The sequence below is a fragment of the Mangifera indica genome, chromosome 9 (genome assembly GCF_011075055.1).
Source record: "Mangifera indica cultivar Alphonso chromosome 9, CATAS_Mindica_2.1, whole genome shotgun sequence".
Lineage (NCBI taxonomy): Eukaryota > Viridiplantae > Streptophyta > Magnoliopsida > Sapindales > Anacardiaceae > Mangifera > Mangifera indica.
Window position 1 is genome coordinate 12748461 of NC_058145.1, and position 25106 is coordinate 12773566.

At 31.3% G+C, this 25106-nt stretch overlaps 3 protein-coding genes and 1 long non-coding RNA gene across 5 annotated transcripts; 2 read left to right on the plus strand and 2 right to left on the minus strand.

The window, feature by feature from the left end:
• Nucleotides 1–739: 739 nt before the first annotated feature.
• On the minus strand, nt 740–4080 carry LOC123226395 (actin-like). The gene is made up of 5 exons (XM_044650907.1): nt 3930–4080; nt 3025–3097; nt 2489–2882; nt 1464–2077; nt 740–1089 (listed from the first exon to the last, which is right to left on the minus strand). Exons 2-5 carry the CDS (start codon nt 3082–3084, stop codon nt 1024–1026), a joined length of 1134 nt encoding a protein of 377 aa, XP_044506842.1. The 5' UTR covers nt 3085–3097; nt 3930–4080; the 3' UTR covers nt 740–1023.
• A 5330-nt stretch (nt 4081–9410) lies between these two features.
• LOC123226545 (cyclin-dependent protein kinase inhibitor SMR3-like) lies at nt 9411–10329 on the plus strand. The gene has a single exon (XM_044651074.1). The coding sequence runs from the start codon at nt 9769–9771 to the stop codon at nt 10228–10230; it is 462 nt and encodes a 153-aa protein (XP_044507009.1). The 5' UTR covers nt 9411–9768; the 3' UTR covers nt 10231–10329.
• A 3248-nt stretch (nt 10330–13577) lies between these two features.
• On the plus strand, nt 13578–14762 carry LOC123226520. Its single transcript, XR_006504339.1, has 3 exons — nt 13578–13724; nt 13904–14053; nt 14366–14762. It is a non-coding gene; the product is annotated as an uncharacterized LOC123226520 (long non-coding RNA).
• A 5944-nt stretch (nt 14763–20706) lies between these two features.
• Nucleotides 20707–23688, minus strand: LOC123226161 (putative E3 ubiquitin-protein ligase XBAT31). Of its 2 annotated transcripts, XM_044650665.1 has the most exons (8): nt 23330–23688; nt 23176–23235; nt 23005–23076; nt 22795–22916; nt 22554–22694; nt 22361–22468; nt 21756–22014; nt 20707–21442 (listed from the first exon to the last, which is right to left on the minus strand). In XM_044650665.1, exons 1-8 carry the CDS (start codon nt 23507–23509, stop codon nt 21047–21049), a joined length of 1338 nt encoding a protein of 445 aa, XP_044506600.1. In that variant the 5' UTR covers nt 23510–23688; the 3' UTR covers nt 20707–21046. The 2 variants fall into 2 exon arrangements, with proteins under 2 accessions (XP_044506600.1, XP_044506601.1); XM_044650666.1 differs by lacking the exon at nt 23005–23076 and having other exon boundaries at nt 23330–23678.
• Nucleotides 23689–25106: the final 1418 nt, after the last annotated feature.

Here is a 25106-nt window from a genome sequence, read left to right on the forward strand (position 1 = left end):
TTTTAATTTATTTTTAATATTATAGATAAAATAATAATTTTATCTTTTAAACTAATAAATATAACCCCTTATGGTTAAATATTTAGAATTTTTATAATTAAAAAATAAAAATATAAGATTAAAAAATACTTTGGCTGAGAATAAATCTTTTGGTCTTATTTCTTTAGTATTTCTAATTAATAGACATGACATTGTGGTTAGAGCGCCTTAGAGCCAAAAACAAGGGGCCCATAATGACCATATCCAGTCTTATCATAAGGAATTAATTCATTTACTATTAAAATTACAGGTAGAGCGTGAATGACGGGAGTAAATAGAAAACTATATATCATACCCCCACTATGTTTAAGCCAACTGGCATCATTAATTGTACACACATCATACACCACACAAACCAATCCAAGATCCCAAATTATTGTAGTCAATTCCAAAACCTACCCCACCAAACTAGTCTAAGTCTAGTACCGCCATGGCTTACGCTAAGTGATCGTAATTGACTTCTACAGGTACCCTAATAGTTTCCAAGTCATGCCTTCAGCCAATAAACCAACAACCCTGGCCAAAAGAAAACAAACTAATCACAGTAACCCCACCAAAAACATCAAGCTGATCTATATTCTTATCACTTCAGACTACTTAGACTAATTATAGTTTATATTTAGAAGTAAGAATTAACTAACAAGCCCACTAGTTCAAGTACAATTAAATAAAAAAAAAAAAAGCAAGTTTTCCAACTATGTAGAAGCAATTAAAGCCCAGATCAATAATAAATGTAGACAATTTCAAAATTAGCATTGAACGAGAACCGTTCAACAACTGCTAATTAACAATAATAGTAATAATTATAATAATAATAATAATAAAAGAATTTAGAACTCTCCGCAATAACCCCTCCTTCTCTCAGTCACCCTTTCAGCAATACAAAACATGAAATTCAAGAGACAAAGGTACAGTAATAACATGCAAAAGCTGCAATTACTCTGACGAAACAAATTCTCTTTTTCATCTCTTTGACCCATAGAATTAGAAGCATTTCCTGTGCACTATAGATGGACCAGACTCATCGTACTCTGCCTTTGCAATCCACATCTGCATTTCAAACACAGATAATTACTTCCCCAATTAAACGGCAAAAATAATTACTACAGCAAAATCCTATCTAGTTCATGTTGTATTTTCTTGGGAGATTGATAACTTAAGCATAAAATATCCAATGATGACACAGAAAAGAATGTACCTAACCAAACCATGAACTTCAAAGTAGTTTCTTTAAAACAAATGGAGCTATTTGCCAAGATTTTCATTTTTAACAGGGAAATACCATAAACAAGATTGAAAAAATGACAATATTCCATAAATGTATAACTGATTGCACCTGAAATGTATTTGTCAAAGCATAACATGCAGTGTGCATAGCTAACACTTATAAAACATGGATGATCATCACCATCATAAATACATACCTGCTGGAAAGTGCTGAGAGATGCTAAAATGGAGCCTCCAATCCAGACACTGTACTTTCTCTCAGGTGGAGCCACCACTTTAATTTTCATGCTGCTTGGTGCCAAAGCAGTGATTTCCTTGCTCATCCTATCAGCAATGCCGGGGAACATGGTTGAACCACCGCTGAGAACAATGTTTCCATACAAATCCTTCCTAATATCGACATCACACTTCATAATGGAGTTGTATGTGGTTTCATGAATGCCTGCGGCTTCCATTCCAATCATAGATGGCTGGAAAAGGACTTCAGGACAGCGGAAACGCTCAGCACCAATGGTGATCACTTGCCCATCAGGCAATTCATAGCTCTTCTCGACTGTAGAGCTGGTCTTGGCAGTCTCCAGCTCTTGTTCATAGTCAAGGGCAATGTATGCCAGCTTCTCCTTCATATCCCTAACGATTTCACGCTCAGCTGTGGTGGTAAAGGAATAACCACGCTCTGTCAAGATTTTCATCAGGGCATCAGTAAGGTCACGACCTGCCAGGTCAAGACGGAGGATGGCATGAGGAAGAGCATAGCCCTCATAAATGGGGACAGTGTGGCTAACACCATCTCCAGAGTCCAGAACAATACCTGCATAATTATTTGGGATAAAAATAACAATTAGTGAATGAAAGCATCTAAAGTACATGCTAGACTGACTAAGTAACAAAGATTGAAAATTATTAATATGAATGCTTCAAAAGGTCCATTCTGGAAATGGTAGTTTTTGTTAAGAGTATAAAAGGTGACTTGAATGTGTGACTCATTCAAGATAGTCCTATTAATAGTTCTTCCTTACCCATCACACAATGCAAGTGGCACCTGCTACCCCCATAGGCAAGTTATTTTCAATCTAAACAATTTGCATGCTGAATTCCTCCATACATTAAAAAAATATCTTCAAACAGATGGATAAACAACTTTTGGAATCCATTCAAGTATATTTAAATGAGCACAAACAAGGCTATATACAGAAGATGGTGAAATAGTCAAACTGCTTACCAGTTGTACGACCACTGGCATAAAGAGAGAGAACAGCCTGGATGGCAACATACATAGCAGGAGTATTGAAAGTCTCAAACATGATCTGGGTCATCTTCTCACGATTAGCCTTTGGATTGAGAGGTGCTTCTGTGAGTAGAACTGGGTGTTCTTCAGGGGCCACACGAAGTTCATTGTAGAAGGTGTGATGCCATATCTTCTCCATATCATCCCAGTTGTTTACAATACCATGCTCAATAGGGTATTTCAGAGTTAAAATACCACGCTTAGACTGTGCCTCATCCCCAACATATGCATCTTTTTGGCCCATGCCAACCATCACCCCAGTGTGACGTGGGCGGCCGACAATGCTTGGAAACACTGCCCTTGGAGCATCATCACCAGCAAATCCAGCCTGAAAAAATTAGACAATGCATCAGAAGAACCATGAATAAACAATCAGAAATTCTAGAGATATCACAAAAAGCAATCACAAGGAGCCTACAAAGCCAATTTTGATTGAGAATATTGAAAAATGAAGCATCCTGAATTAATACCTTAACCATTCCTGTGCCATTATCACAGACAAGTGGCTGAATATCCTCAGCATCTGCCATCTTCTATAACTAGCTGAACAAGTCATCAGCACAAAATTACAAGATGAGTTAGTAGGATCAAACCAAGGAGAAAATAGAAAGCAATGGCTTAGATGTCCATGAAAAAGATTTTGAATATGTCCTAAAAGACAAAATTGTGGGAAAAGTTCCAGTCTCTTTAACAACATAATATCAAATCCACAAAATTTAAAAGTAATGTGACTGACTAGAAACAAACACTTCAAATGCACTGCCAATGCTTGCAAAGCTAACATAATTTCATAAAAGAACGGATCTTGTAATTCTTCAAATTTGGCATTTTAAAATCATAAAACAACCAGGAAAAAAATTACAACATAAAGGAACATATTATTCAGTAAAAAAATTAAATAAAACGATTCACTCTTAAAATCTTCAGACTTTGTAAAGAAATGATTTCAAAGTAACCAAAATCACTATCGCTTTCTCATCAGTTCTATCCCAATACATAAACTACACAACAAATAACATATACAAAGGATTAAAAAGCCTAAGCATGAAGCTTCTAGATCAAATCCTAGCACAAAAATCATACAATATAGGTAAAAAAGATTAAATGAATGAAGGTAAACCTAAATCCTATAAATTCGATAATAAATTTGTTCATCATTTAACAATGTCATCAATATCGGATTAACAAAAACACAAAATCCAGAACAAACAAATAAATTATCACATCAGTAATAAAAAACCGATAGACAAATTCAGATCCATAAGAAGAAATGAATAAAATTCCTGAATCTTTTAATTTCTTTTGATTTCTCAATTTTTCTTTACAGCCAAACAGATAATAAGGGCAAAGGGGAACAATGTGGAATATTTTTTACCTTAAAAACGAAGATCAAAGAAAGAGGAGGGTCAGATCTCAGCAGCGCGCCCTCGGTTTCAAAAAAGGTAATGAAATTGAAACTACCCTCAAATGAAACTCCACGGCAACTTAAATGAAAATCGCTTTATGTCAACTTGGATTTCCATAATATAATCCTGGCCGTTGGAAGTTTTTTATGCTCTAGGTTCAAGTGCATGCTGACGCGTGTAGTTGTGATCTGGTGTTCCCGTGAATACAGCAGGACAGCAGGTTTTGAAGCTTTTTTCAAATGGAAAATGAAAGTACGATTTTGCCCCTTTTACTTTGTCCTATAATTTTTACTATTATTAATGTGCATGAAATAAATAATTATACATTTTTGTTTAAATGATTACATCCAAGAGACAACTGCATAAAATAAAGCCATTCCACGTTAAAATGATACAAACTAATATTCAAGGCAGACATGACAATGAATCTGATTGAACCGATTTTGGTGTGATCTGTCATATTTAAAGATCAAGTTGTTAGTTGGTAGACATAACAGGTTGGGCCAACTAGCTAGAATTGAAGGGCCCATTGCACAGCCTAAAGATCATGTTTTCGTACGTTGACTAATGTGTTTTGTAAGTTGATCATTAAATTATAATATTTTAATTTTTAATTATTTTTAATTATTTATAATATTTTAATATTTTTAATAAGTCATGTCAAGTCAACCCTAAGTCTTACCTTAAAGCTTTTGACACAATTGACAAATTTGCAGGCGTGCCAAAAAAGAGGATTGAGTCATGCATCGAGGCTAGCCTAACCCTTGACATGTCTAATTCAAGGTTACTCTACAATACAATAAAGATTCATTCATAACTCTAAAATAAATATAATAATAAATAATATTAGATTAACTTTGGTATAACCCACTGTACTTAAGAGTTGGGTTGTGTTTAAACTCATTAATTAGCAAACCCAGGAGGCCAATCTAACTAGTTAACATGTCAAGACCTGCGGGCCTTCGCAATCTGACCCGTAAAATTATATACGCCTTTTTTGTAGTTTTCAATTTTTTATAATTTAATAAATGATGTCAAATTAATCTATTGGCCTAACCTCAAGACCCTGAGCACGGTTTGTTTATAGCCCACAGCCCTGTTGTGTACTGCAATTTTGCGGGCTGTACCCCGGCAGCCCATGGCTGTGTCAAAAATGGACAAAAAGTGACTGACAGACAAGCCGAGAACTTTTCATGGGCTTTAAAGATTTACAATTTAAGTTTGTTGAATGAAATCCATTGATGTAAGGGTACTGTAACCCCAATGTCCCATCTGGCCCAGAATCGATGGGGATTGAACTTGAAAGTTCAAACACGCTAGCATTTTAGATATATTATTAACGTGAACATAATGGGGCAAATAATAACAGAAGATCTCTTACATTCGCATGGTATGGAAAATTATATATCTGACAGTAGTACAATATATCTTATTAAATAGTGAAATTAGAGAAGCATGTTCCTTGCTTCTTCAAGAAATGCCTTTTGGAATTAAACAAGTACTACCTCTCAAAGGAAAGTAGTTATGCTTTCTGCAAAAAGCTTGGCAATTCATTCTGCAAAAGGAATTAGCAGTCTTTTTGCAGAAACACTTTACTTTAAACACATGTTATCACTATTTCATTTATTATGTACAAGCATAAACACTATATAATGAACTGTAAACACACTCCTAGGAAAACCCACTTTACTTTCTGAAAAAAATAAATTAATTAGCAGGAACTAAGAAGGAAAGGGAGAATAAAGATGTATAAGCAGAAGGGAGGGGAGATGATTGTACGAGATGGGCACATGATGATACTAAGTGGGAAACAAAATCATTAACTTAAGCATTAGCATTATTACTATTAATCCCCATCTTCGCTGGTTAATCACTCTTTAATTTCATAATTAAATTAGTATATATTTTCAGTATTCATAGTAGACAGTACACACTCTTCAACTTTATTTTATTAATTTAAAAGCCAGAATTTGTTCTTTTGGTCTGTTTTCCTTTACATCATTCCAGTTGATATAATCATTGACAACAAATTATGTATATACATTTAATTCCAACTGTCTTTGTGGCTGTGCGAGGGTAAATTTGATTGATAAACAAAGGAGCATAGTGGGATCCTTTCTTAATTTGCAGGCCCTTATATAATGTAATGAAATCCAAGCAATCCAATCGGGTCCCCCATGCATTATTTCGAATATATATATATCTCATAATAGAGTTCTTCTCATTGAACTCTTCAACAACTTCAATAATATGTGTCATGGGAATTGACAATGAGATTTGTGCATATATTTCGAGAAGCAAATAAAGCTCCATTTGATGCATTCTACAATCAGGGTAGAAGTCCTTTCGTTAAACTCCTCAACAACATCAATAATATATATCATGAGAATTGACAATAAAGTTTGTATATATATTTCGAAAAGCAAATAAAACTGTTAATTGTATGCTCAAATTTGTTTTAGATTCTTCTAATGAATTGACATTTCATTGAGATCCACTAGCAGGGTTGCAAAAGATCTTTTAATTTTTTGTGTCACTTTTTTTTTGGATTTTTGAACCCTATCTTATATATATATATATATATATATATATATATATATATAAACCATTTCAAACAAAATACCATAGCTAGAATTTACCTACTTTGTCTGATATATATAAAAAAGGTAAATAAGATATTTAACCTAGTTTTTCATAAGAGTAAATTACATTTACCTACTTTTTTATTTAATGCAAAATGCACATTCTTATTATAATGTATATGGTGGAAAATCTTTCAGTAGGATGATGCCTAGCTTAATCATATTGATAAAATATTTCATTCATTTCTAATCAATGTGACAATCTTTATGATAGTTTTCTAATTAGTTCCATTATTATCTATTTCTAACAAAGGCTACTTCTATATACATGCAATTGATAGTTCAAGGTTCACATGATTCATATTCTAATTTCCGCATTAAAATAACTATTTTTTTATATCACAAGGAACATAATTTCATCAAATCAAATCAGGTAAATTATTTGAATATTCAATCATTCAAATATGATAAATATACACATACATACATTAGTTCAGTATATTTATGAGTGTGTGGGATTGGTTTTTTCTTGTAGTTTTTTTTTTTTATTATTTTTCACTTTTTTAAAATTTGATGTGGATTTCAGTTGAGAAATAAGAAGATATATTGAGGGTATATACATTTTTACTCTGAAAATATCAACAGGGCAATTAGATAAGATATTGCTTAAATTTTGAGCAGCTCCAAATAGTAGGGTCCAAAAGATTTTAGAAGGGGTAGACAGTTAAGAAAGAGAAGTGGATTGAGACCCTTCTTCAAAATCTAGCCAAGATACTACTAGACCACAGTATATGCTTCTAAGACATATCAATGAGAATGGTTTGTATTAACTTCACAAAAGGAAGTTGTTTAGAAGGAATTAACTAGAGTCAATCAGGTTTCTATGAGTATTGCATATGTGGGAAATAGAATAAGATTCAATTCAGGATTGTCTCACTTAGGAGAAATGTTATCTGTACTTTAAGGTTTTTGAGTATGGTTCTTACATTTATTTACTTATTTATATTGACGATACGATGACATTTGTTAGAAATATGAATGAGCTTTGTCATTTTAAGTCTTTCTTAAGTAAAAAAATTGATATGAAAAACTGAGATGTTACAAGAAAATTCTCGGTATAAAGATTAATAGGGATAAGAAAACAAAAAGGTATGACTCTTAACAGAAAAACTATAATGGGAAATTATTAAAAGATTTGTATGGAAAAAGATAAGTAAGTCAATATTTTGTTGGCTAATAATTTTAAGTTGTCTAGTTGTTAGTGTCTAGGTAGAAATCATGAGATGTAGTTTATGTCAAAGGTTTTGTATGTGAGTGCAAGTTGGATGTTTGTTATGTCCAATGGTTTATATCAAGCCAGATTTAACACATGCAATTCGTATAGTTAGCAAATTTCTGGATAATTCAGCAAATGAACATTGACAAGTAGTTAATAGATACTCCGATACTTCAGAGGTACAACATATTATGGGATTCATTTTTGCATAGTTTGATTCTTCAATTTTTACAATTAATTATGTTGATTCAAATTATACTAGGGATATGGATGATAGGTAGGTTGTCTACTATAGGCTATATTTTTTACATTGGCAAATGGTTCAATTAGTTGGATTTTTATTTTGTGTAATGTAATAGCGTTATCTACCACCAAGGTTGAATACATGGTAATAACAAAGGTAGCGAATGAAACATTATGGTTAAAATGGTTGATGTCAAACATTGGATTTGATCAACATGCTCTTAGTTTATATTGTGATAGTCAAAGTGTTATAAAACTATCAAAGAATCAAATATACTAGGCAAGAATCAAACATATAATTGTGAGGTATCATAAGGTTTGAGATTAATTTCTTCATGTGAGATTATGTTGGTGAAGGCACACAAAAGATAATGCAACATACATGTGGACAAAGGTGCTATTGTTTTGAAGTTGGAACATTGTTTGGACTTGCTCCAAGTTATTACATGTTAAGTACTAAAGGTTAAAGCTTTAAGTCAAGGTGCATATTTTCAAGGTTGAACAGGTCTTCTAAGGGTGTGAATATTCATCACGATAAAGATTGTTAAATAAATGTAGTTCATATTTGAAAATGCATCAACTTAAATTATCCAATGGATGGAATGAACGTTCCATCAAAAGTAAACATACTATCTAAACAATAAAGTAGAAGAATAAAGTCGTTCCAAGTATAAAATAGTCATTTCAAGTGTTGTGGAGAGTGAAATAATCATTATAGAGATTTTACATTGTCTGTTCTAAAATTGTTATAATCATTTCAAGAAAAAACAAGGTTGTTCCAAAAAGGAACAAGATCATTCCAAATATATCAAGGAGAACAAACTTGTTTCAAGTAGAACAAGAAAGTTGGAAAGTTTACAATAAACATTCCACTCTCTGGAACACTCATATCATTAGGGAGACTAAAGAATCTTAGTTAGGGTAAAATTATATTTTGGATTTCATTATATAAGAGAAGACATATTACCAAACCAAGATAAATTCCTTTGTTTTTTGTGGGTTGTTATTTCCCTTTGATTTTGTTTATAATTATTGTGTCAATTCAAGTCTCTTATGGGTTAAAATTGAAAACCAAACCACACGAATGCCAGTGCCAAGATATCGCAAGAACTATACACAAGCTGTATGATTCGAATTAGTATAAATAATTAAAATTAATTAAGATGACATTCATGTTAAGATCAGACGGTTTCTCTGTACTAAACCACGTACATAGATTTATCAAAATTCCAAGAAATTAAAAAAATCATTGCTTAACGCAGATTTAGCGAAAGAGAACTCACTTCTCTCTGACTCTTTATAAAGCAAGAAAGAAACTAGAGAAAGAGAAGGTGTGTATCTGAATATATGGTGCATTGCATTGGATCCTTCACCGAAGTGGGTCTCAAAAGCCTCTTCCTTTCTCCAACCTTCTTTCACTCTCAATTCTCACCAGGAGTAGTGGCTTGAGAGCTACAGTCCAAAGAATTGTTGAGAGAGGAATGAAATGATATAGACCACTGCTACACTAAACAAACCAAAAAGAAGGTGATGTGATGATTCTATACATCTTAGGAAACCATTTTCTTTTCTCTTCTTTTTTCTCCTAGACTTTTCAGTCTATATATTATTCTTGTTGTCGTTTTGTTTTGGTGTCATCTTTGGCCCAATTCATGTCTTTTTAATCGTTTCTCTACATGTACTCGAAATTCAAGTCTTTTTTCAATTATGGGCGTTTCCAATTCTGGAGGGCTTCATCAAGATCACGACTGTCACAACAATATGTCAACTTTGCAAGATTCCGAGCTTTGTGAAGAGAAAAGAGTGGTTGATTTACATGGAAAAGATGAAGCAAAAGAGGAGAAAGATAAAGCAGGTAAATTTAAGGGTTTTGCTTCTTCTTTGAAGATACAACTGCCTTCTTTTGGAGAATTCAAGGTTGAAGAAGAACAAGAAGAAGAAGGTTTCAAGACTCCAACTTCTTTGGACCACAAAATCCCAGTGATCCTCCAGTGTCCACCTGCACCAAGAAAACTGAAATCACGTCCATTGCCGAAGAGAAAATTGACTCATCCACGAAGAATTTTTGATGATCTTTCAAATGAGACTGAAGCTTTGTTTCCCCCAGCAATTCGAGCAGATCTTGGTAAAAAGATTAAGAAACCTAAACAAGAAACTCACGCTAACTGATGTTCATCGCCGACCGATCGTTCACCAATGTTCAGCTGTGAAGAAAGTAATTTTCTTTTCTGTAATTACTCATGATCAAATTAAAATCTTGATTGCGCATCGACTTCGAACTGTAAAAGAAATTAATTAGATAAAAAATAAAATGGGTTGCATTGACGTGGGTTGAGGGATATTCCTTAATAATTCATATGACAGAAATTATCACAATGGTAATTAAATTAATTGATGATGTCTCTAACTTCAAAAAAGCTTCTCCCTACAGCCGGCACTGGTGGCGTTAAAATTCAAAGTACTTCTGGTGTTTGCAGTCTACACTTACAAGACGGCCTGGATGCTTTTATTTTTATGGCAAAAGATGACATCTGAATTATTGAAGCCTGCAAAAGGATGTTGTCCTAAATATCACTTCTGTCGGGTGGTAAGGAGGTGTAATTCTGAGGTAGAAAGATCCAGTGGTTATGGACTTCATTGTGACTTCTATTACCGAATTTGCTACTTCCAAATTTAGGGATCAAAACGTGGAGATAAATTTACAAGTAAATTACTATAGGAAAAGGAATTCAACCCTTTAAAGCTGAGTATTAAACTAATCTTATTTTAAACGAAAAAGATATTTTTCGATAGTAGTAGAGACGAGGACAATAATGAAACATAAAATTTTGATTTATCCTAAATTAAAATTTATTTCCCTTTTTTCTTTTTTTCATTCCTTTTTTGACCCTTTCTCTTTTTCTTCTCTCTCTTCGCTTCTTCATCTTTTACTTCAATGATGATGAATAGCAAACGACAATTTATTCTCCAATGACGAAGACTATTATCTCATCAATAACATATATGTTTCTTTTTCTCCCCTAGTTTTTAATTCTCTTTGGTTGTTGAGAAAATGAAGGAAATTTTATGTTTGTGTTTTGATAAAAAAGAAAAAAAGTGTGTTTTGATGACTTTGTAGACAATTGAAGGGGAAAAAGTGCATTTTTGAATGGTATAGTAAATGTAAACTATACTTAGTCTAGACCAGAGAGGAGAAAAGTGTTTTTTCACAAGACTGAATTTTTCGTCATTCCTATAACATAAGAAAAGTTTCATTAAGGCCAAAGGACTTATTCACCCTCTCAAAGTATGTTGTTTTCTCAAGTTTTCCTCCTTTAACTTTGAAAATCTCAAATATCTATCCATGACTGGTTAAAATAAACGGTTATAAGGGTAAAATTGTTATTTTATCTGTAATATTAAAAAAAAACTAAAATATGATTTCTTTTTCCCTCCTAAACTTTAAAAATTAAAAGTTTTCCTCTAACCCAAATTTTAAAAAATGACAGTTTCCCCTAGTGTTTAGTTTCCAGATTTCTAACGTCATCATCGGCATTATTGCCGACAACCTCTCCCTCCGACGGTCTCTCTCCACTCAGTTTGATGCCCGATCGACATCCAACAAAGTGTGAGAGACAAAGAGCTTCATTGAAAAGATGATCGTCTTCCCAGATGAAGAGCTTTGTCTTCTCGATGAAGCTCTTCGTCTCCCACCCTTTGTTGGACTTCAATCAAACGTCCAACTGAATGGAGAAAGACCATCGGAAAGTGAAAAAGCTTTGGGGGGGAGAGGTTGCTAGTAATAACGTCGGAGATGAAACCGAAGATTTGGAAACTAAACCCTAAAGGGAAACTATCATTTTTTAAAACTTTGGTTAAAAGAAAACTTTTAGTTTTTAAAGTTTAGGAAGGAAAAAAAAGATAAAATTTTTAGGGTTAAGGTTACGTTAATTTTAACTATATATAAGTGGGTAAATGAGATTTTCAAAATTAAAATATGAGAACTTGAGGTTAAAGGATACTTTGGATGGGATATTGTGCTCGCATCTCATTGCTAATTTAGGAACGCCTAGTGTCAAATTCGCTAAATGCGGGAAATTGGTTAATCATAAAATAAACCATATAATATATGTATGCCCTGTATGATTGGATTACAGCCATTGATCTTAGAATCAACCAATAATTCCACCAAGGTCCAAGCACCTCGGCATGAGAGGTAGACTTGGACCAACCGAAACTAAGCTCAAGTGACGAGAGTTGGTTCGTTGGACAAAAATTGGCCCAAACTTGTGCCTCTCTTGGGCTATGTGCAAAGAGGAAAGGCTAAATCAATCTAGCCAGTTTCATGGGCTAAAAATAAATGGATCAAGAAGCTTCAGTCCATGAAATATGATGAATTTGTAACAAGGAAACAACAGCCCGGATTTAGAATCCTTTGGGCCATCAAGTTGGTTGATCCATCTTAGGGTTTTGATGTCAGCTCTTATATCTTACAAATAATATATTATCATATAATTAAATATAATATTTCACTTATAATGGACACAATTTTTAATTTTTTAAAATAATTTTAAATTCAAATAAATTATTAAAATAATTGTTTAATTGTTGAAATATAATTGATTGTATCACAAAATACGTTAAAATACCAAAAATATGACACTTAATTATGTTTAATTTCTTGAATATTGAAAAAATTCTACAAAATTCACAGAACACCTGTTCTATGAATGGAGTGCTTGATTTGTATGCCTATAGAATTTGTGAACACTCGTTCTATATCTTGCATAGTTTTGGAATGTCCATTCCGTATGAACAATTCAAGAATAAGATTGTTTCACGAAATTGTTTTAGAATTCTCAATACTTTCCGCTTTGGAACGGTTCATTCCAAAATTGGAATACCTATTCAAGTTTTAATCCTTGATTTTGACATGAAAAACCCATTTTGATTTTAATTATACTCGTTCCTTAGAACATCCATTTTTAGTTAATTTCTCAAGTATTGAACTTTAAATATTATTAATTTTCATATTTCTTATGCCTATTATTCTAATTTCAATATAGGTTTTGTCTTGGCATGTGATGGCTTGTCACTGCAATCCACTAAAGCATAAAAGTGTTTTCTATTTTATTCTATTGCTTGCACTCTTGGATAGTCTTTTCCCACTTCATCATCATGAAAAGCTGTAAAAAAGAAACTTGTCTTAATCAGAGACAGTTAAATTTGTCAAAAAGTGGTGATGAAAAAAAAAATACTCACTTTTTTAATTTTTAGTAATAGAAAAGTGTTAAATTTTTAAATTAAAAAGTGGAATCTGATAAATTTTTATTTTTTAATATTTTTAATTAAATAATATATTTATCTTTAATTTTTATTTATTATAAATTTTAATAATAAATATTAAAATGATAAATGCTTAAGTTTTTAAAAATTAATACACAGGAGTTTAGGGTTCACCAACTCGGGTGGTTGGGAATAAGTCTTTTGCTCCATCAAAGATTTCAGCTTTCACGGAGGGAGAGAGAAAGAGAGAGAGAGAGAGAGAGAGAGAGAGAGAGGAAAACGAAACATCAAAGCAAATGCCGGTCATTTAGTCATTTGCTCCAACATTTCAAGTACCTGATGTCACTTCATTGGACTTTTCATTACGTACTTGGCAAATAAATGGCTCAACTCAACAGGTATTGGTTTGTTTTCTCTCTTGTTTTTATTTGGATTCTTCCACCTGCGGTCTTTGATTTTTTCCTATAATTTCTCTGCTGCTGGGTCTACCTTTTCTTTGTCGTGCTGTTTCTCGTTTCTTTTCACAGTACATTTCCTTTTATTCGATCTTGATATTTTTTAACTGATTTGATTGTAGGAAGAGGGATGGCCCCTGGGTTTGCAGCCTCTAAATGCCAGAATTGGGTTAGTTAGAAGCGGGTGATTTTTAAGATCATGCAACACTCTGATCACGGGCTCTCCAACTTCCTCCCCTCATTCATCTTAATTCAGATTTACATACACACAGGTCAGTTTTAAGAACTGAAAGCTAGGGTTTTATTATTTTTGTTTTGTGTACTTGTTTTTGGTCAAGTGTCTATTTTCGACCCGGGTTATATGAAGTGATAGATTTTTATCTTTTAAATTGAACTAAAAAATATATTTTTTCATATATATGTTAAATTTGTTTAAAAAAAAATTTAAACTTCAAACTAAATAATATTTTATCTCAAAATTTTATTGAAGATTTTTTTTTTACCCGAATTTATATTAATTTTAATTAAAAAATTTTAATATCACAAGTATAGATAAAGGATATAATAAAATATCTGTATTACAGTGAAATGCTGGACAGGGAATCTCTCTAAAAGATCAATAAGAGGGAGAAAATCAGAGTCCGCAGTGATGCTGAAAATATTAATAGCAATAATCCTGCATCACTTGGTCACTTTTCTTGCAGTGGAGAGAAGAACTGGTAATGGTGATGGACGTTGAAGGAGCCCGCAGAGTCCTAACCACGTTTATGGTCCTGATGAGCTTGCCTTACACTGGCGCAGCCTGTCATGGAATCTCGATCGTTGTTAATAGATCGGACAAATTAGGCAGATCATCCGTGGGTATCTATCTATCTATCTGTGGGAATTTTTTTTTTTTGTGAAATTAAGGAAATCTTATCCTTATCCATTTATGTGCACTAATTACACTTTAAAAAAAAAAAAAAATTACACTTTCTCTCATATCTAAGCGCCGACCATCTATCACGCTTCATTCATCTTTATTTAAAGGAAAACTTATCACTCTTTCTCTCTTCTTCAACCTTCTGCTCTGCTTATCTTTCTCCCAAAATGGAACTGACTTAAAAATTTATCAATTTCATAATCAAATTCTTTAATATTAACTTATATATCTTAGGAAAATTGAAAATTTTTCTCTTATTTGGGTTCATGTATATATTTATATTATACTTTTTATACTCTAAATATTTTTACCATTTTATATGATAGGATGTTTAAATTGTCCTTATCTTCAACTTTGAAAAATTAAAACAAAGTTTATAGTATTACTTTTTTTAATGCACTATAGAAACAGAATATGTATAGATATTTAGTATCAATATTTGAAATAAGATTTATGTATATGTGTTAGATAAAATTAAATAAATTTAAAATTGTTAAGTTTAAATTTATTAGATTAAGTACAAAAATTGTAAACTCAAGAAACTGATTTTGATTAGAAAGGTTATTTTGAGAGGGAGTTGATGGCACAAATTTGAGGGTTGACCTAAAATTTGCTTAAGGGGGTTGAAGGGGTTGGCGCCAACCCCTTAATGTAAATTGCCAACCCCGCCAACCCCTTTCCTAGCGCCAACCCCTTTGTATAAAAAACAATTAAGGGGTTCTCGTATCTCCAACCCCTTTATTTTTTATTTATATAAAATTTTTATTTTGAATTTATTTAATTTTTATATAAAAGAATATATATATTTATATTTATTTTGGCTTTATTTAATTTTAGTTTGGGTTGACGGTGTCAACCTGTTTTTCGTTTGAAAAATTTTCATATCATAATTTTTGTATTTTTTAATTATCAATACAATATTAAACAACATTATAACAACTTGAAACAATAAAAAAAACATAAAATAACAACATTAAACAATCTAACAATATGAAATCACAACAAAATTAAATTTCACATGAATCAACCATATATTATTTGATTTTCAATTATTTATGAAGAAAAAACATAACATATGAGCTTTATAATGACTTTCTTACGGGTTTTATTGTTCAATCATATGTGTTCTCTGTTGAAGAAGTATTTTTCCCATGCTGCAGAAATTTTTTTCTCATTGGAAGGTTAAAGAAAAAGATTTTCTCTTTCTACATGCAAGAGTTACATCAACAGGAGTATTTTAGGAAAATAAAATACCGTTGTAGTATTTTTGTTTCGGCTTTGAAATGGATGCTATATATGTATACACGGTTAAAAAAAAGGGTAAAATTTTTAATTTTCCTATATCTTATTGCATTTCACAAGAAACCAATGCATTTTTTTATCTACAAATTTAAAAATAATAAAACTTTAATTATACAGATAACTTATGGGTCTAGTCGTATCTACATCATTGGATATGAGTCTTCATATTTTTTTTCACATAATTTGATTTGTTTTTAATTCACATCTGTCTTAATTGTACTTATATTGAAATGACCTGTATCTACCCAATTGCTAGGTCTAGTTGTTAACAGTAGCAATGCGCCTCCTCTATCAAGTCCATGGCATAGTTCAGAAGTTAAGAGGAGAAAGAATGGAATTTCTATGTTGTTTTCATGCATGTTTGACAACTCTACCATTAAAGTATGGCTAGCTCGAATTTATTTTTTAATCTGTTACATGTGATTGAACTTTATGTTCTAGTAACAAATTTTCTCTTCAAATATGGGTTTTAAAAGAGAGAAATTGAGTTTCTATGTTAAATTGGCCCTTGCGTTTCTTTAACTTTATTCATATAGATATTTGATTTATCTCTATAGTTTATTGACATTACGTTATAATGTGACTCATGTTAAAAAAACTATTCACTTAAAGTTATAGGATTTGAAGAAGTCTAGTGCGGTTGCAATAAGTCATTTTATATAAAAGAGAAACCCTAGTTTGCGTTATGTGAAGTTCAAACACTAGTTTACGATATAAGATTTTCTTTAATTTAGTAAAATTAAGAGCTATTTTGTGGACATAGACATATTATTGAACCATGTAAATTCTATGTGTGTTTTTGTGGTTGATTTTTGTCATAGTTTTCTCTATCTAAATTGCATTCAATTCAAACAACTTTTTAGGGCAAAAAAGAAAAAAAAGTCACTACAAATTTGTATCAAAACAAGGCAAAGATGAGTGAATTAAGTGCACATGTGAAGTTAAACATGTTCAATGATAAGAGAAATTTCACATTATTATTATTTGAAAGGGTTGCTTCTTCATTGTGTGAGTCCATTCGGTCTTATATTGGATCAAATTATTGTTGTTTATAACAAGGGTTGTGCATGGTTCGATTTGATATGATTTAAGAGTTTTTTCAAACCAAAATAAAAAAATACGATTTAGTTCAGTTTAAATCTATTAAAATTATTCACTTCTAAATATATATTATTTAATAAAATTAATTGAATTATAGTTTTGTAGAACATAATATAAACATGTAAAATAAATATGAAAAACAAAGACTATATGTATCCACTTTGAATACATAAATGAGTATATACTTATGTGTATTATCATGTGATTGAATGATAATACATTTCAAGTATATATTAGTTGCTAAAAGCAAGTTTCAACAACAATTTTAAATTAATTGTTGAATCTTTTCCTCGATAGTGATTTTATAATTATTATATAACTAATTTTTAATAAACACTAAATATAATTTATAACTAAATTTAAATTTTTAATAATTATTTACCTAATTGATAAAAACTTATTTTCTTACGGTAACTTAACTACGTATACCTCTACTTTTGAACTTTGATTATGTCATGAATAGATGAATGAATACCCTACTACTTTTGATACGTTGCCTTTGGTCAAAAGTGATTTGGCCTTCCAAGACATTGTTAGGAAAATGGTTGGCTCTTAGTGAAATGACACGGAGATGAAGGAAAAATCATTTAATGCATCGAGGCTTTCTATTCACTATCGACCACACAAGTTGCATTAAAAGGTATGTAATATGACTGTGTATGTATTGTTAAATCCGAAAGTTAACTATCGCTCTTTGTGAGGGATACTTGAAATTATGTGATTTGATTGATTTGGGGCATTCCAAGACATTTTATTTGATCTTTGTGGGCTTATGTCTCAATGTTGAGGTTGTAACATAGAGATCCCACATGTAAATGTTCTCCGCCGTCACATGACCTATCGAACTTATGTGAATTATCTCATAAGAAAATATGAGAAAAGTTTTGATAACGTTGTGCATGATAAGTGAGTGAGAGATGTTAGTTATCAAGTACCCATGAGTGTAGGGTGTTTGGTTTAGAAAACGTTTTATTATCAAAATTAAAAATTATTTTAAAAATAGATTACTTTACAAATTATTTGGTATAAATAATTATTATATATGATAAAATTTGGTACATATAAATAATTATTAAGTTTAGTTAGAGATAATAAAATAATATTAATAAATTATTTTACTTAAATACCTTTAACTATAATTATTCTGAAATATTTTTTATATTACTTATTATATCAATTAAAAATACGGTTATTTTTATTAAAAAAAATAATAAATAAAAATATAATTATAATAAAATTAAATTTTTATTACCTATCATATTATCATTAGTAATAAAATATTATTATAATATTTTATTACTGATAAAATAAATAATATAATATCAATAATAAAAAATAAATTATTAAAATAATTTTTATTACACATAAATCAAACGACCACTTAATATTTATTTCAAAGATTGGGGACAATCTTTGTATGGTAAATAGGATAGAATTTGGTCGGTTATATACTAGATTCTCATGGCGAGAATATTAGTTTTAAAAAAAGGTATTGCAAAACCCTCCATTAATCATGTAGCATCGGATGCTTATGCTATTATCATGAATATATATAATCCGACTGCGTGCGAATTGAAAAAGGTATTGCAACTCCTGATTCAAACCTCTAGAAAAAAGGTTGTCAACTTGGGAGTGGCGGCTCTTGCTTTGTGGTTATAATGTAAATAGGCCACACGATTTCACTTTTGATGTGAATTCTCTCAACTGTTTTGATTCGGAGTGATACGCGGAAAATTAGAAAATGACTTTTAAACTTCCTCCTAATTTAAGATCCCCATGAAATGAAAGTGATTCTTTCTCAAAATATTCTCCCCCAGTATATGTCTCCCATTAATTAGCATATTACAGCATAATAATATTATATATATTTATTTTAAATATATAAATAAATATATATTTAAAAATTTATTATATAATTGAATATTATTTTATTTTTAATTCTAAATTATTTAATTATATAATGATATATATTAAATGTGTATCTATTTATACTTAAGATAGATACATATAATTTTATTGATCAAATAATGTATTTATTTTAAATATATAAATAAATATACACTTATATATATTATTATATGATTTGATATTATTCTATCTTTAATTTAATATAAATTGATCTAGAAGTGGTGGGATTAAAACAAAAGAGGAGATTACTCAATCAATTAAAATAATTTTAGGTATATGGCATATGAATTTTGTCACAATTGAATTCTTTCATTATTTTTTTTTTAAGTAATAAAAAACTTTATCTTAATCAAATACTTACATCCACATTATATTTTACTAATGGAAATATCTGATGTGCAATCTACATCGTCCAATGGGATGGACCCACTTGGGGAAATGTGAGAATCAGAACCAATGAACTAGTGAACATGAGAGATGGGCATTGGCCGGCCATGACAGAATTCATCTACAGGCTACAATACAAAACAGCGCGGTTGGTGGTACATATAATTGTTACTGTTTTCCAACAAAATAATTTTATCAGAAACAAAAAGGCCAATATGGGTAAATGGGCCCCGCCTACCTAATCAAGTTAGGTGCGCTGCGCTTTCTCAGCCCTTCGTTTCACAAACTCCGCGTGTCAACAGCTTGTCCTTCATCTTCATCAGGCCTTAACAGATGCACGTATCCTGGCTTGCCTCAATATTATTTTTTAATCAATAGAGACATGGCCACGTGCCAACCTCAATATTATATTTTTGGATAATATACCTGTAAGTAACTACTGAAAATAATGACAAAAGAAAAATGCCAAGGGAATATTTTTCACTCCAATTTTAACTTAATTTTAAAAAAAATGTTTTTGTGATAATTTAAAACCTAAAAATATTTATTCATGATTAACCCCTCCAATTATGAAGGTAACATTTTATTTTATTTTTTATATTAAAAATATATAGTTTTTTTTTAGATTTTAAAAAGTAATATTTTAATCTAATCTTTCAATTTTAAAAAAATAGTATTTTATCTCAAAAATTTTTATGTTTTCTTTCTAACGACAACAGTAACAATGATCATCATTCTCTTTCTCTCTCTTTGCCACCATCAACGACGTCTTATGATTGATGAAAAATTATCAACATGATAATCAGAGACAAAAAAGCTCTCCCTCCTCCCTTAAATTCGCATTTTTTCATCAAATAAACTCTAGACAAAAGTGTTTGTTGTGCGATTTATCTTTATCTGAAACTGAATCAACTAAAAATGAAACCAATGTTGCTTCATCAGGCCAATGCTAGAGAAGCTAAATTCATCAAATCGATGCTTCTATTCATCACGCCGTCACGCCACCACCATCCATCATTGATGGTGATAAAGAAGAAAGGGAGGAGAATAGTGGCCATCAATGTCACTTTTGTGAGAGAAGAAACCCTAAAGGTTTATGATTGTAAAATATCATTTTTTTAAAACTAAAAAACCGAATTAAAATATCACTTTTCAAAATATAAAAAATAAAATAATAATTTTACTTTTATTTACAACTAAAAAATTTTACAAAAATTAACCTATAAATAAATGTTTAAAATTTTGACTTATTTTTAAAACTTATCTGAAATAATCCTTTGCCCAATAAAAAATAATATTCCCGAATGATTAAATCTTGGTGGGGTCTAAACCTAAACCCCAACACAGCAATTTATATTCGTTACTTTAAAAGTGAATATAATAATACATTCTCAAGATTACAACAATATGTCCCAAGCAACCATTATCAAACTTACCAACCCAAACTTGCAACTCAATTTCTTGGCTTACTTCCCAAATCTACATAGTAAATGACAGCTATCAATATTTACCAACTGGGGCCAGTAGAAAAATGGGCTTCCTTTTTTCGGTTATTGTCATTTCCCTTTTCCCTTTTTTCTGATTACAAATAAGGGGGGTTCTTGATCACCAAATGGAATATTTGATCACCAAATGCTTTGAATATTCAAGGCTTATCAACCCACTCATTATCAGCGGCAATTCTACCGGAGCCTCGGCCACCCATCTTACCAATCGAACCAACTGCGGTTAACCCTTTGAAGCTACTGCTTCCCTCGCTGAAGTTGCAAGACCTCTTAGACTTTCTTAGCTTTGGTGAGCCAATGTCACTGCTGTCGCGATCAGCATTATCCTGATCCTTGATTTTTGCAACCACCAAACGGGCAATGGAGCTTCGGCAGAAGGGGCAGACCGGAGGTGTTAAGCAAGCAGTTGTAGGGTTTGGCTTGTTGTGGCAGCAAAGGGCTAGTGTGCATTGTGCACACATCTGGTGGCCACAATCTTCAACTTCAATAGTACATACTTGCTCGAAGCATATGCAGCATAACTCAGTATCACTGGCCTGCATTATACGTGAAAAAATCAATACTATGTTCCGCAGAAATCCATAGAAGTTCAAATATACACTTCACACACATTGTAAAAGAAATGGCTCCAAGTAAATGGGCAGAAAATAAACCTATAAGCTAACTAATGAATAATTTGGATGCTTGAAAAACATCAGCAGAGAATTTCCCAAACTTAAAACTTTCAGCATGAGTTCAGAGAATTTTACAATCAGTTCAACACTTACTATCTACAATTAAAATTTTCACAGTTCACTCGAATTATAAGTGATATATAGCAATCAATTTTTTTCCTTTAAAATAAATTACCTCAGAAGTATTGTCATCTGTCCCAGCTTCAGAATGTGAAGGGGAAGGAAGTGAGTACCCAGTATCCCTGAAGATATTCTTCTCTCTCACCTTGTTTGCCTCCAATAAGGCCTGTTCTAGTAGAGCCTTTGCCTCCCTATCAAGCTCACTGATGAATTTTAATGGCGATGGCCATACAAGAGGCTCTGCTGATGCAGGATCCAACAAGGCAGCACACTCTCCATGTTTATGTTTCGTCGCTACTACATAAGGTATCCTCCTACACAAATAAGATCATAATACAACATCACTGTTTTTTGCAAATCTTTGGTAAAATCAGTCGGAGAAAAGACAACTAGTTGAGACTTTTTGTATTTATGAACAAAATCAAGAAAAGAAATTTTCACGAAGAGTGAAAATTGAAGGAGGCAAGTGATAAATCATTGATTAAGGGTTTTATAAAGTACTGCAATTTAAAATTTCTATACGATGTCAATAGCCTAACTTTAGTGCTACAGCCTTGTTTACAAGTGCAGATTTGAAAACTGAATATATTATGTAATTCAATTTTCACAATACATCTGAAAGAAAAAAAGTCACAAATCAAGAAAAGAATTAATTTTTACCCAGATGCATCTCTTTGAACGCGATCTGCTCCCCATGCCAGCAATGCACGTATGCAATCAATAGATCCCCCTCTAGCTGCCAAATGAAGAGGAGTGCTTCCCGGAAAACTGCAATCAGCAATCTATCAAGCCACAGAACAAATTTAACACCAACAATTAACAAAAACCAAAAATACTTAATAACAATTATTACCCATATCTACCGGTTGAAGCACAAACAAGAGCACCACGGTTTAGCAGAATATGCACAGAGTCAGGCCGTTTTTGGCCTGATGCCAGGTGCAACGGAGTCGCTCCCCTGCCATCTCTAATGTTCACAAACCTTGCATATCCCCTAAAAACCAATTCCAAGTAATAAAATTATTATAACCTAAACAAATATAAATATCAAATAAAGATGCATAGTACTATCATATATATAAACGAAAACCCACCAAGATACAGCAATAGGGCTAGATTCAGCAGCATCGAGAATGGCTTGAAGGCAATCAGCATGGCCATAATAAGCAGCATAGTGCAAGCAGGTTCTTCCAAAGATGGAATCAAACATCAATATCTGAAAAATTTCCACATTATTTTTAACTCCATGCTCAAAAAAGAATAACAAACGACAAAAATAATCTAAATTTGGAACTTTGTTATACATTAGCTCCAGCTGTAAGAAGCCTTTTCACACAGCATATCTTCCCGTGAATTGCAGCCAACATAAGCGGAGTCTAAATTAAAGCATACTCAGAAAGATCAATCTATCTGAAATAGAACAGAGAAGCCACATTCAAAGAGACGTACAAAAAACAAGAACAAAAAATGGTTACCTGCTTGTAACGATTCAACACATCAGGCTTCACAGATCGATTCAAGGCGAAGTCTAAAATCTGTAAATAAAACAAAACAACAAAAACCCACCTATAAAAAAACTAAACCAAATTTTAGGTTTAAAAAATAAAAAAAATTGAAACGAAAAGCAACCTCGATCTGGCCATTAGCAGCAGCAACATGAAGAATGGAGTGGCGATCATAAAGGGTGGTATGATGTATGAGATTAGGGTCTTTCTCTAACAAATCACTAACCATATCTATATCACCATACTGAACAGCAGTGAAGAGTTCATGTTCTTTACTCGTTGCACAACTCAGTCCTTGACCCATGTTTCTCTGTTTATCGTTTGCCCTCTTATATTTCTCTCTTCAATTTAATCTTCGGAAGGTGTGCACTTCACCGCCATAGGTTCTTGGTGAAGCGCCACCTTTTACCAGAGGTAGCAGTGGAGCTCTCCCCGCCTCTCTCTAAATTAGCTACCGGAGCGTACAAGTCTCTCATTTAATTTTAGTAATCCTTGGCTCTTATAAAAGGTTATGCATCGTATTGGAGTTTGGAACTGCCCGAAGAGCAAGGGACCTGACCGTCCAGTTTCGGGCAGCTGTCAGATATTTTTCGGACAAGATAGATTCCCTAACAGTAAACCCACTTGAAATAGTGGTAATATTTCCTTGAAATTGATTACGGTCCATAAAATTCGATAAAAATTAATAATTATAAATAATTATTATATTTAAATGAAAATAATATAAAATTATTAATATATTATTTTATTTAAATATTTTTTAAATATAATTATTTTAAAATATTTTTATATTATTTATTATATTAATTAAAAATAAAATTATTTTTAAAAAAAATAATAAATAAAGATATAATTATAATAAAATTAAAATTATTTTGATAATTTTTTATACTCAAATTATTTTTCATATTACTATTTATAATAAAATATTACTATTTTTTTTATTTATAAATCAAATAAAATAATATAAATAATAAAAAATAAACTTTAACCAAACAATATCAAAAATAAAGAGCTAACTATTTTTAATATATTAAAGTATTTACTCTTATACAAATAGAATTAATTATATTAAATAAATTAAATATTTCGAACTTAATGGCCAGTTTCATAAAAATAAATTAATTATATTATATAAATTAAATCTTTTAAATTTAATTATTAATCTTACAATTAATTAAATAAATAAATTAAAATTTTAATATCAAAATATTATTAAAAAAACTTAAATTCGTACCCTCTTGCGTATTAAAAATGAAATCTACTCGTTTTGTCAAATTCAAACCTTTATAAATAAATGTGAGTCTTTTTATTCAAACAGAAAGCGTGTTCCAAGTAACTCTAGTCATCTTAGCCGTCAAAACTAGTGGGTTCTTTTATTGAGCGTTGGATTTTATTTCAGTGAGGGTAGAATTGGAAGTCCCCCATCAATTGGGGAGTTTTGGAATTTGGTTGGTTAGGAAGTGTGTAATTAAGAGCAACCCTACCCAAATAAATTCTATTTTCCATGATTTGTATTAGGGCTGGATTTAAACCAATTTCGTTTGAGTTTGAGTTCAAATTCGATTTAAATAAGTCTAAAACGAGTTAGTTTTATACAAGTTCATTCGAACTCGAATTATTAGTCAAATTTATCAATTAAAATTTTTGATACAAAACGATATCATTTTAATATTAAAATAGTTAAAAACTCAAACTTGAAATGAACCAAATTAAATTCAAACTGAGTTTGAACCTAACTTTCACAAGCTCAATAAGCTTAAACTCAAACTCGAATTCTATTATATACAAACCGGCTCAACTCGAATCTAGTATAGATTTGTATAATATTATTTTGTTGGAAAAATTCATGTGAAGAAAGAATGATGTACGGAAATAATCACGTGCATGAACAGGTGATT

What these genes read in the sequence shown, in the direction of transcription:
- LOC123226545 (XM_044651074.1), top strand. Translation starts at nt 9,769, where the DNA reads ATGGGCGTTTCCAATTCTGGAGGGCTTCATCAAGATCACGACTGTCAC.
- LOC123226161 (XM_044650665.1), bottom strand. Translation starts at nt 23,509, where the DNA reads ATGGGTCAAGGACTGAGTTGTGCAACGAGTAAAGAACATGAACTCTTC. An exon ending in AGCCCTATTGCTGTATCTTG is followed by an intron (nt 22,695 to 22,794) that starts GTGGGTTTTCGT and finishes ATTGGTTTTTAG; the next exon opens with GGGATATGCAAGGTTTGTGA. An exon ending in GCTTCAACCGGTAGATATGG is followed by an intron (nt 22,469 to 22,553) that starts GTAATAATTGTT and finishes TGCTGATTGCAG; the next exon opens with TTTTCCGGGAAGCACTCCTC.
- LOC123226395 (XM_044650907.1), bottom strand. Translation starts at nt 3,084, where the DNA reads ATGGCAGATGCTGAGGATATTCAGCCACTTGTCTGTGATAATGGCACA. An exon ending in ATGGCACAGGAATGGTTAAG is followed by an intron (nt 2,883 to 3,024) that starts GTATTAATTCAG and finishes TAATTTTTTCAG; the next exon opens with GCTGGATTTGCTGGTGATGA. An exon ending in CTCTCAGCACTTTCCAGCAG is followed by an intron (nt 1,090 to 1,463) that starts GTATGTATTTAT and finishes TTTGAAATGCAG; the next exon opens with ATGTGGATTGCAAAGGCAGA.